This window comes from Geospiza fortis, unplaced genomic scaffold, assembly GCF_000277835.1.
Source record: "Geospiza fortis unplaced genomic scaffold, GeoFor_1.0 scaffold85, whole genome shotgun sequence".
NCBI classification, from domain to species: domain Eukaryota; kingdom Metazoa; phylum Chordata; class Aves; order Passeriformes; family Thraupidae; genus Geospiza; species Geospiza fortis.
In genome coordinates, this window is record NW_005054358.1 from 3,702,463 (window position 1) to 3,714,976 (window position 12,514).

Consider the following 12,514-nt stretch of genomic DNA (forward strand, 5'->3'; position numbering starts at 1 on the left):
TTTCCTTGCCAAAATAAAGCAGGGGGATATAGCTCTCCTGGAGGAGGCAGGGGATGAGGAAGAGCCAGAACTGACAAACAGCCTCCCGAGGGAGCTGACTCTCCAAGAGGTGGAACTCCTTAAGGTGAGCCATGTGGGGCCACTGCAGATTGGGCAGGTGGTGAAGAAACCCCGCACCGTTAACGTGGAGGAATCCCTCATGGAAAATGCAGCATCCTCCTTTGTACCATTTAGGGAGCCTGACCTGGTGCAGGAGGAGCCCAGCTGCACCCCCCATTCCTCGCCAGCCAAGCCGAGGATGCCTGAAGCGGCCCCCAGCATCCAGCAGTGTTCCTTCATCAAGAAGATGGGCTCCAAGGGCAGCCTGCCAGGGATGTTCAACCTCCCTGTGAGCCTGCACGTCACCAGCCAAGGCGAGGTGCTTGTGGCAGACCGGGGCAACTTCCGAATCCAGGTTTTTACCCGCAAGGGCTTCCTGAAGGAGATCCGCCGGAGCCCCAGCGGCATCGACAGCTTCGTGCTGAGTTTCCTTGGAGCAGACTTGCCCAACTTGACCCCTCTTTCTGTCACCATGAACTGCCACGGGCTGATCGGTGTGACAGACAGCTATGACAACTCTGTCAAGGTGTACACCATGGACGGCCACTGCGTGGCGTGTCACCGCAGCCAGCTGAGCAAGCCCTGGGGCATCGCCGCGCTGCCCTCGGGGCAATTCGTGGTCACTGATGTGGAAGGGGGCAAGCTCTGGTGCTTCACCGTGGACCGTGGCGTGGGGGTGGTGAAGTACAGCTGCCTGTGCAGCGCCGTGCGCCCCAAGTTTGTCACCTGCGACGCTGAAGGGACCATTTACTTCACTCAGGGGCTGGGGCTCAACCTGGAGAACCGGCAGTACGAGCACCACTTGGAAGGAGGCTTCTCCATCGGCTCCGTCGGCCCAGATGGGCAGCTGGGGCGCCAGATTAGCCATTTTTTCTCTGAGAATGAGGATTTCAGGTGCATTGCTGGGATGTGTGTTGATTCCAGGGGAGACCTGATCGTTGCTGACAGCAGTCGTAAGGAAATCCTGCATTTTCCTAAAGGAGGCGGCTACAACATCCTGATCCGGGAGGGACTCACCTGCCCGGTGGGTATTGCTGTTACTCCCAAAGGGCAGCTGCTGGTGCTGGACTGTTGGGATCATTGCATTAAGATCTACAGTTACCACCTGAGAAGATACTCCACCCCTTAAAGGCTTGGTTGCAAGCAAAGCCTGTCTTGGCAGTGGAGATTCTTGCAGCCTCCTTGCAATCCGACGGGAACCAGTGTCAAGCCTTCAGGAAGATTGTGCCATAGCTGAAGGGGATTTGGCATACAGGTCATCATGTTCTGTGTTTAGAAACAAAGTAGCTTTTGTGGTGGTGGTGGTGGTCTGCTTTTTCTTCTTGTTTTTTATATAAAATCCTTACAAATAAGGACAAGCGCGATGGAAAGGATCCATCCTTTGCAGTCTTGGTTCTTGTGACTAGTCACTCCATAAACCTCTTCACCTCCTTATGCCACACATCTCCTACACTTCCAGCTTCAACCATTGTGTCTTTCTTTGTGCCATAAACACTGACTGACTGCTCTAAATCACCTTCCCTGAGAGAACTAGCAGAGGCAATCCTGTGGCACTTGTAAGGAACTGGGTAGCAGTTGTCTGGGCAACTCCTAGAGAGAGCAATTTGTGCTTGCAGCACTGCATAAAACGAAATGGCCACTTCAGCTGCACGGAGATGAAGCTTTGCTTCCACCCTGACGAGACAGGGTTGTCTCTCCCATTTTTCTGGTGTTCAGGAGATTGCCCCGTCATGCCATTTGTGAATTGTGTCTGTTCTGTGTGAAGTGAGTACTGTGCAATTGTGGGAGACCGAGCTGAGCCAGAAAATTGCCCTCTTTATTCCTGAGTTGTAAGAAGACAGGGGTTTTATTACTAATAAGAGTTCTGCTAGATAGAAGGGGGTAAAAAGGGAGAGGGCTGGAGAAAAAAGAAAAAAAAGAGGGGAAATCTAGGGTTGCTATTTACTGTTGTTTTATTATTAAATGTGTCCTGGAAACTCTCTTTGGAAGGTTTATCTGGTATCTAAAACTTCCTGGGGAAGGGGGGAAGAGCTGGGGGAATAAGAATGGGAGAATGTAGGAAATGAGATTAAATGCAACATATTGTATGTTCACCTGCACTTCACTCTGCATTCCAGACCACTGCATTTAGCAATAGCTTTCCACTCATCTGCACCTCCTCTGTGCAAGTTACTCATTTCTGAGATAAGGATGGGCAGGGGGGACTGTTTCATTTCTGTTTTTTTAAGATTTGGAAGCACATCCATTGGTGCACTGCCTTTTTTTTCCCTTGCACAGCAAAACACTACATTCCTCAGATTATTTTTTTTTTTTTTTTTTTTTTTTTTTTTTTTTTTTTTTTTTTTTTTTTTTTTTTTTTTTTTTTTTTTTTAGTAATTCTTTTTTTCCACAGCACCAGCAGGCACCAGCATTTCTGCTCATCAAGGCTTTGGGCCAAATGAAGCACAAAACTGCAGCTGTGTGAACCAAGGCCCCCACAGAGCTGCTCTCCTGGCTGATAAATGTGTACCTCAGTGTGGTGCTGCTCGCCCAGAATAGTTTATTGAAGGAAAGATGCATTTAAATAGGGCACAGTGGTAGCATGTTAATCTGCCACAGATAATAGTTACACTGCAGTGCATTTATTTGTTGCCATCAACAGTGTAGTTGCAAATTTGGGGCCACGACAGACAATATAAAAGCTGATTTTATAGTGGCTGCCATGCTCCAGCAAATTGTTTGCTACTTGTCCTACAACATGTTTGCAACAGGTGATTTTTTTAATTTTTTTTAAGCCCATATACTTTTCCCTGCTGAAACAGCAAAGGGAAACAGGTTGGTGAGCTGCTGCTGCTCTAGCTGGATGTTTGGCAGTTAAAGGGATTGCAGAAAAAATGCTGGAAGCAGATTTTGGTGGCATTTGGGCTTTTTTTTCCCTCTCTTTGTTGTGCTCAGCCAGTGCTGAAGGAGTGAGCACACAAACACAGCTGTGTGATGGATCTTCCATCAGGGCAGCTTCCAGTTTCTCCTGCTATAATGTACTGGAAAAAGCTTGTGGAGAAGGGAGCTGAGACACGAGGTGGTTGGTGGTGCTGAGGTGGCCCAGGGACCCAGCTCCCCTTCCCTCCTGAGCTGCTCTGTGTGCTTGCCAAGGCTACCAACTTTTACATTGCCATTCACATTCTCTGCTTCTCTTTTTTGGTGGGAGGAGGCAGTTGCCCAAGGCATGTGACAGCAATTTGAGGAACCTTTCTCATCTTGAATATGTGTTTTGGGGAAGTGATGATGATTACTGGGCTGTGCTGAAGTTCATGACATTGTAACTGAAGGCATTTTTCCAATTTTATGGCAGTGGCAGCTCCTCTCCTTCTGGTTTCTTTTAAACATTTCTCCTGCTTCCAAGAACTGCTCCACACAGGAGACTACTGTGGACCCGAATAATTAAAGCAATATTATCTATGATAATATGTACCTCTGTAATTTTCTGTTCCTGTGGATTTTTTTTTTTGCAATAAACAGCACAACTACTAGCAATAACATTTCCTGGAGTGCTTGAAAAAAAAATTAAAAAATTAAAAGGAAAAAATTACAAGCTGGTGCAGTAAACTGAGCAGTTGGTTACTCCAGCCTGTTCCTGGTTACAGAGTTCAAACAAAGTGTCTGTCATCTGTTTCTCACTCAGAGGATTAAGAAAAATAACACCACCCTGTGAGGCACTGGTGGGCCAGGACACTGCAGTCAGCGCCTGGGGCTCTGTCTTGCCTGCAGCTCTTCCAGTCTGAGATTTCAAGGAGAAAAGGGAAAAAGAAAACCTGCTGTCCCTCACCCAGGCTCTGCACATCCCCTGAAAAAACTCGACTGAGATGATTTTACAGAGCTCTACTTGCTGTGGTGCTCCCACACAGTGTCATGATCATCTGCCAAACGAGGTGAAATGGAGTAATTAAGGATTATGTTGAAATAGTTTGGCTCCTGCTCTGTATCTGGAGGAAGAGCTTGTCTGGTCATACGTATGTGTTTGGTTTTTAAAGATTGTGTAATAAAGGAAAAATTGATCCAATTAAAAGTGCATTGCAAACGGCTCATTTTCTTATTAAAACACTTCATCTTCTCCCCTCGGTGGCAGATTGGATTTTACAGCCAGCAGGGATTAGATTGGGAACACAGTGGCTACGAGACCCTTTTATGTGTCAGGTTGCCAAGGAGAAATCTGATCCTGGCAGGCTCGTGGAACTTTTCCTGATGCTTCCCTACCCACCTTCATAAACAAATGCTGTGGTTTTGTACCTTAACTCACACTGCCTCAAGGGCAATGTCTCTCTTGTTACCTGATGTTTCAGAATTCTGATTTGAGTTCACTGGCTTTGGGAGCTCAGTTGTAGTTGGGAGCCTGGTCTGCAGGAACCTTTAGTTTTCCTTTCCTAGATGCAAACAGGTGCATTAAGGAAGCTGTAAAGCTACTTTTTAGCTGTTAAAGGACATAATGGCTTTCCCTTATATGTGCTTGGTTGGAAGGTCAGAAGTAGAACACATAGAATTTCCCTGGTTTTGAGATCTGTCCCTATGTACAACCACTCTATTACTTTTTAACACTCTTAATTGCTTGGTTTATGTCATTATTTCAAACCCTTAGATTTCAACATTTTTTTCAGAGGAGGTAAAAACACTCTAGCTGGTTGTCATGAAATTTAGTTTAGACTAAAACATGTGCTGTGAGTAATCAGCTACCTGTGTCCCTGGCTCATCCATGGTCTGGTGACACAGCCAGGTGACACATCAGGAGCCATGGACTCACCTAGAAAACCTCAGACTTTGCACTGTGGGGGTATAAAACACCTGGGTTTCCTCTGTTTGTAGTCCCCCTCCTTGGAGGCACCAGCTCAGGCTGTTCTTGTGATGTTGTACCGTGACTAAATTATTTTTAGATGAGAACTCTGCCATGGGAGCTGAGCTGGTGAGCAAACCTGCTGTGACTGAGTTCTGTGGGTTTGTAGCTGTGAAGGTGCCTTGACCCCAGCTCTGGTGGTGCCAGAGGGGCTCCTGGATGGTCAGCAAGGACATTTCCTCAGCAGGTACACCCACAGCACATGCAGGTTTTCCCTTCCCCTCCCTCTGCAGCCACCTGGCTGATCTGCATAAAGGATTTCATCATTTGGGCTCATCTCAGCTCTTTTAACAGGTATGAATTTCTGGTTTATCAAACATTATTCAACCCTCATGTGGTGCTGTTAGACCTACCCTGTAGCTTTATCGCAAGTTTTGATTTCTTAGGGCAGAACAGCTGAGCCATGGACATTGTTCTGGGCAAAGCCAGGAGCCAGGGAATGAAGGGATGGAGAGCAGAGCCTGTTCCTCATCAAAGGGGGTAGAGCTACAAAAGTGAAAATAAAGCCAGATGCTTTGAGTTGTTCCTATTGTATGGCTTAAGTGATTTTTCTGGGTCATTACTCAATGTGAGGATTTAAAGTTATTTCATTTTGCACAACTAATTACTCAACTTGCCTGGCAATTCTGGATTACAATGAGAAGTGCATAAGGTCATTTAGCAGACTTACTCACAGGACATGTTTTAGTCTAAACTAAATTTCATGACAACCAGCTAGAGTGTTTTTACCTCCTCTGAACAAAATGTTGAAATCTGAGGGTTTGAAATAATGACATAAACCAAGAAATTAAGAGTGTTAAAAAGGTAATAGAGTGGTTGTACATAGGGACAGATCTCAAAATCAGGGAAATTCTGTGTTCTACTTCTGACCAAGCACATATAAGGGAAAGCCATTATGTCCTTTAACAGCTAAAAAGTAGCTTTACAGCTTTCTTCATGCACCTGATTGCATCTAGGAAAGGAAAACTAAAGGTTCCTGCCGACTAGTTCAATCTTAATTGTGTTAATGGCAGTATCAGACCTGAAGGGAGACAAATGGAGCCTTGAAAGGACAGGAGGGAGCCACAGGCCTCACTCAGAGGAATATGGACTGCTGTTTTAGTAGAGCTCCAGGCTCTGTCCTTAATTTTGTGCAGGATATTTGTGAAGATCTCCTACCAAAACTGCTGAGTTCACAAGAAAGCATGAAAGCTGTCACCTCTTACAGGTAAATGCAGTTCGTGGAGTGTTGTCCAAGAGAAGAGAAGCAAGCACTGGGGAGGGCAGGGAGCAGAAAGGCTCAGGGAATGTGACAGGACCTGCCAGAACAGAGCCCCTCCACGGACTATTCCCATAAATGATCAATTACTGAGAGGGAAATGAACATCTCCCCCATCTGCAGCAGCCACAGGCTGAGCTTGCTGAGCACTCAGCGTGGCCAGCGAACCTCAGCCAAGGAAACTCTATCTAGAGATCATAGGAAATTCAAGAAAAACAAACATTTCCCTCACTGCAGACCTAAAGTAACCTCCCAGCTGGGCACTGAAACCCTCTGGCTCTCCCCACCCAGGCACACACATCCTGAGCCCATCAGCCTCCCTTCCTGCTTCCCAGCTGGGCTTCTCCATTGGGAGTAAGCAAACTGCAACAGCTCTTGCAGAAATCTCACCAGGGCTGTCAGATTTTGCTCTCAGAGCAGCTCTTCCCCTTCCCTAAGCAATCTACCCTCCTCTTCACCAGCCAGAACGAGAAACCACAGACCAACCAGCTCTCTGATGAACTTTTATCAGAGAATGAAGTGGTTCCCAGCAGGGGGATTTGCTGGATGGAGGGATCACTCTCTTCCCTGATGTACAATTTCTGAGTCTCTGAGGTGGGGTGACTTCCAAAGAGAGCCTCCACCTCCAGGTTTATCATTGTGGCACTGTGTGGTGAGGAATGACCCAGTTTGGGTCAGCTGTTCTGGCTGTGTTCTCTCCCAGCACCTCATCCACCCCAACCTAGTGACTGTGGGGACAAAACAGAGAAAAACAAGAAGTGTGGATGCCATGGAGGCACTGCTGAGCAGCAGCCAGCACTCCAGGGTGTTCTCCACACTGGTTTCTCCAGAAATGCACAGCACCACTGTGACAAAGCTGGTTCCCTCCATCCCACCAGGCCCAGCACATTCTTACACACAGCTGGAGCTGCCTGGGGACATCACGTTTGTCCCAGCTGCCAAACAAAGGTCCTCACACAACTGCTACCAACTTAATGAGGCACCATCAGTGTTAAATGCTGTCTCCACCAGGGAAGAAAACCAATGCAGGCTCCCATGGCACAGCTCAATGGCTGGGTCCATCTCAAGGTCCCTGCTTGGAGGCCACTCAATATGTTAAAGCATTGCTTGGCTGCACTGAGCCAGAGCAAACAGCCCAAAAAATGGGCTTTTAATCACTCTGCATGAAGTAAAATTGGAGTTTGCTTTGGTGTGCTCAAGGACTGAGGCTGTTCCTGTGAGGGAGCCTGGGGGATGCTCCCACTCCTGCCCTGAAGGAGCACAGTGCTGGCTGTGCCACAGCTGCGCCACCGTGCCTGTCTGGCTCTCCATTGCAGGATTCACTCCTGCAAACCCTTGGGAACAAGAGCAGGCTGCTCTGGCACCTCATTCCCCCCCACATCCACCTGCAGGAGGAAGGGAACACTTGTCACTGCTCCAGCAGAGCAGGCTGCCTGCTCTGTACTGTCCCTGGGCAGAGGAGGGTCCCTGTCCCTGCCCTAGCAGGAGGGACAGCTCTGCAGTACTGACCCACCTCACAGGCTCTGGGGCAGCTCCAGGCCAGCTCAGAGCCAGAGCCTGCCCTGGCACCAGCAGCGTGAGCTTCTCTTCAAAACCATGTTTTCAATTAGGGCTCTACGCACAGATTGTGCCTTTATTGTTGGAGGCCTCCTCCTGAGGCCTGGAGATTGATTTATGAAGTTGATTAAAATATTAAAATAATTCTGTGCAGTGCTGCAAACACCCCGTAATGTGCATTTTTCTCAGAGTTGGTGACGTTCCAATTAGCTCGAGACTCTCTCCCTCCTCTTGTGACCTGTTTTGTCCACTAACACATTACAGTTATTCTGGCCCTACTTTTATATTTATTGGAGCTGATGCATATGTGTGCTCACTGAGCAGCTCAGAACGGGCTGGTGAGCAGCGGGGAGCCGGGCAGGCCAGAGCTGTTCTGAGTGGAGAAGGCATCCAGAACTGTCTAGCTGGAGCTATTTATTCCTATCTGCCTTATGTCGCTGGCAAAATGAGGGTAAATCAGTAGAGAAGTTGGGAATAAAATCCATCTACCATGAACAGCAAGCTCTTTCTCTTGGCTAAGTGGAATTTCCCTGGGACACAGCCCTGGGTTTCCCATGACACTTTCTCTGTCCACAAGCTGATCTCTCCAAGAGTCCTGAACATCCTCAATGTCCTGCCAAGAGCATTTTCTGACCATCAAAGAGCTGAATGCAACACTGGTCACCTCTGCATTGCCCACAGCCCCAAAGTTCCACCTCACACACCCCACCAGCTACCAAAGCCACAGATGGAGCCATGAACAAACCACAAGGTCAGAGCCAGCACCTGGTGCCCAAATGTTTCACAATCAGGAGTGAAAGGTTTATGCCCAGGCATTGCATGCAACCCCTCAGGGGATCCCTGGAGTACCATGAGTGCTTTGGTGCTTCACAGGCAGTGGGAAAGGATGCTCTGGATGCCCCACAAATGCCAGGCCAGCCAGGCACAGCTCCAGGAGTTGGGGGCAAGACTCAGGTGGGGAGGAAGGGATCCACCTCGGCCAGCTGCATACCATGGACTAAAAAGGGAATTATTCTGTCACTGAGGCCCTGTGCCACCCCAGGGCTTTGTGGCTGAGCCCTGAGCCACCGCTGCCCCTGACATGGGGGAGGTGGGACTGAAGGAATGGGAGATATTTCACCACCAGATCAAGCACCACCACATCAAGCACTGTTCATGTCCCCTCTGGCCCCAGCATCATGGAACAGCAGCAATGCTTGTGCCAGGCCTGGACTGCAGCAGCTGTCTCCCATTCCCACCTCTCATCCTCCTGAGAAACCCTTGTCTGGGTTTGGTTTGGTCCCAGATGATGGCACTGGGATCATGGGGTCTGCACTCACCAGCACATTTGGCCCTGGATTGCAGGGAATGCTCCCAAGTGATTAATAACACCGTGAGTACATAAACAAGCCACCTCCACGTGCCTTCTCCTGCTAAACAGGGGCATTGCTATGGCAAACTTCATTTATCACTATTTAAAACCCAAACAAACGAGCACAGGCTGTTATAAATACGCTTACAAGACCAGCTACACTGGGGAAACAGAGAAGAAAATGAGCCAAGAGCAAGGGAGGTGGCATGTGGGAGAACACCTCTCGTCTCTGCTGGGTTCCAGGGGGTGAGGCTGCTCCTGGCAGTGCCACCAGAGCAGGAGACAAGTGCCCTGATGACCTCTGTCACCATCAGCCCTAAGGAGGGCTCTGTGATACACCACAGATATTTTTTGAATAGAAAAATATCAGATCCAGGGCATATCCCAACTCCCTGGAGGAGAGAGATGAATTGGCAAATGGAAGGCTACAGCGATAAGGGAGTTTTTATAAACATAACCTAATTGTATTACTTCAAAGTCCTGAAGTTTATTGCCCTGTTTAATGATGTGTCTCGTTATTTATGGTGTAGCACAATGAGTCTGCTATTGATTTAATGCACTTCCTTAAAGACTGTCATTGTCACAAGCAATAAAACAAAGCCATTCTGAGACAGCTCATTTCTGTCACATCTCCATCAGCTGACCCTGGGCATGGGAGGGCCACTGTGGAGACAGGGGGTCACCTTGGGCAAGGATGGAGCCAGAGGGTGGAAGCTGAAGGGCAGGAGCAGGCAGGGTGGCTCAGGGATGCTGCCAACGCCATGTGCCAGCTCACACTGAGTTTGGGACAAACCTCCTGCCTCCATGCCAGCATGGTGATGGTGTATGCATGGGAAAAGGGGTGATGGGTGGAAACCAGCACATGACACCTGATGTTTGTGCCCCTGCCCATTCCCATCACCCCCCTCACCTTTCTGGTACTGGAGCCAGAGCTGCTGCTGGACCTTCTTGCTGGGGAAGTGGATGGTGCAGCTGAACTCGGAGCCGTACAGCGCCTCGGCGATGTAGTGGGAGCCAAACTGCTGGATGAAGGAGAGCAGCTCCTCCCGGCTGCTGTCCTTGTTCAGGATCTTCAGGATGTTTGCAAAGCCTGTGGGAGGGAGGCAGGGGGTGGGCAGGTCAGCCAGGCAGGGCTGGCAGCCACAGCCCAGGGGAAAGGAGCCCCAGAGGTTCCCTGCTCAGGCCATACAAGGCCCCACATGAGTGCAGTCCCTCCTCTTGTGCCTGCACCTGATCCTTTGGAATCCACAAGCTGTTATTACCCCAGGCTGTGGCTCTGACTTCCCTTATGATTCCTCTCCCTAAGAGATTTCTCAGGTAATTTTACAGGGATGTGCATGTGAACATGTGCGCACACACACACAAACACACACAAAAAACCTCCATCCTTGCCAGCTCATCTGCTCTTCAGTCTGCTGGCACATCATTAACACTCTCCCCAGAGGATGTGCTTGGCCTTTGCTTGGCTGTATGCACCACCAGAGATGTTCCACCCCTAGTGCAAACACCCAGCACAACTGGGAACTATTTTTAGGGAAGTTGGAGACAGCCCAGGGGGACGTGCAGGGCTGGGCTGGTGGCAGCTCCGTGGATGTGCAAAGGTCAAGGCACCACTTGAGCAACATCCATAGGGACAGCAGGGACCTCTGGCATGGGACAAGGACATGATGGACCCCTGCTGCTCTGTGGAGGTGAAATATCCTGGAGGCACTGGTGACTCCACAGCATTTCAGCATCACGTAGAGCTGGCTGAAAGCACTGTTTTGGTTCAGTGCTGGAATAGAAAACATACTGCAAGAAAATACGTCATAGCTGCCACCAAAATGAGATTATCTGGCTGGTTGGTTGGTTGGTTTATTGAAAGAGAAGGTTGTTCTAATAAAAAAGCCAGAAGAATTCATTTTGAGCTGAACCCACATATTTTTTTCAGCTCTGGGCAGGTTATTTAATTTTGGGGCTGTGCAGCCTGTTAGCACTAAATCTTTTTTTTTTTTCTCACCATTTAAAAACTCGTTGATTTTTAAATAAAAAATGCTATTTTGAAACGAAAAGGCAAAACATTTCAGGTCGCAACAAAATGTTTCAGCATTTCTGAAACAAAATGTGTAGCTGTAAAAACGTGGCAGTGAAATGTTTTGACATTTGCAGGATCCTCCCACCCACCCCTTCTTCATCTGTGACTCCCTGCTTTATATGACCTGCTTTTCCAAGTGCTTCAGTTCCTTTTGAAACCACCTTTTTTAAGGGACTGGCTGGTTTTTGTACATACAGATATATAGAGACCCCAAAACAAATCCTTCTTGCTCGTTGCTTACTGGATTCCTCCTGGCCTTGACCTCACCTCTTGCTGCACAAACTCCCTGCCTCAGTTTCCCCTCTGTAATAAAAGGAGGTGAATCTCCCTGCCTGACTCTGCAACAGCGCTGGGAACAGAGCATGGAGGTGGGAAATGTCAGTGGCATGCTTGGGGCAGAAAACCAGCACCCACCCATGCAGACACCCATCTCCCTGCCCCTGGAATCCCTCACCTGCAGAGAGTGTGATGGAGCTCAGCTTCACCCTGTAGAGGTTGCTCCTGACCCGCCAGTGCTGCACCATGGGGTACCCCATGGCCTCGTCGTACTTGATGTCCCCTGCAAAGGCAAAGCAGGCAGGTGACACTGCTGAGCACGCTCTGGGGAGTGCTTAATGCCCCCTCCCACCTTGCTGTGTGCTGCAGGGGTGAGAAGTGGGGTGGTGGAAGGGCTGGAGAGCTCACTGGTGATTACATGGGGTACCTGGAGCAGCGTTAGGATGGCTGTCACTGCTGGGAGCTCACAGGGATGGAGATGCTGCTGGGATGGACTCACACATCCCCCAGATCATTTCTGTCCCAGCACAAAGGGGGGGATGATGCCCCTCAGGAGCCACACTGGGGTCCAGGCTGGGACAAGGGGTTGTCCCTCCTGTGCTCTGTACCCCGGGGGCAGCTCGTACCTGTGAGGAGCTGCAGATCAGGGAGGGGCTCCGAGAGGACACCACGGCACTGCTCCTCCACGGGCAGAGGGATCACCAGGAGGCCATCAGCCAGCTGGGGGAAGTCCTTGATGAAGTTATTCTCCCTGCAGAGAGAAAAAGACAACTGCAAAGCAACGATGCAGGGCACGGCCGGGCAGTGGGGCTGAGCAGCCCTGGTGGCACCAGGACAGGCGGCTCAGGAGGACAGGGGACATCTCCTGGAGCAGGAGCACTGCCAGGGGATGCGGTTTGCAGCCTCCCCACCAGCCAGGCTGGCTGTGCAGCCCTCTGAGATGATGCTTAATGAGCTCCCCAGGGACTGCAGCTCCATTAGTGCTCCAGAAATACAGAACTGCTCTCAGCCTGGGGACCCGGCCACTGGGTTTGG

General features: G+C 49.5%; 2 protein-coding genes across 4 annotated transcripts in view; one reads left to right on the plus strand and one right to left on the minus strand.

The window, feature by feature from the left end:
• TRIM32 (tripartite motif containing 32) overlaps positions 1–3,608 on the plus strand; it is a 6,546-nt gene extending 2,938 nt beyond the window's left edge. Inside the window, 1 exon segment of the mRNA XM_005431696.3 lies at positions 1–3,608. This exon segment is cut by the window's left edge and continues 42 nt beyond it. Within this exon segment, the coding sequence (XP_005431753.1) occupies positions 1–1,228 (1,228 nt within the window). The 3' untranslated portion in view covers positions 1,229–3,608.
• Positions 1–12,514, minus strand: part of ASTN2 (astrotactin 2) — a 297,150-nt gene that overhangs the window by 113,720 nt on the left and 170,916 nt on the right. For 2 of the 3 annotated variants that reach the window (XM_031059216.1, XM_031059215.1), the window contains 3 exons: positions 12,106–12,233; positions 11,658–11,762; positions 10,040–10,219 (listed from right to left, as the gene is read on the minus strand). In XM_031059216.1, coding sequence (XP_030915076.1) covers positions 10,040–10,219; positions 11,658–11,762; positions 12,106–12,233 — 413 coding nt within the window. The remainder of the gene's footprint in view (positions 1–10,039; positions 10,220–11,657; positions 11,763–12,105; positions 12,234–12,514) is intronic. The other variant, XM_005423807.2, reaches the window with a different exon arrangement.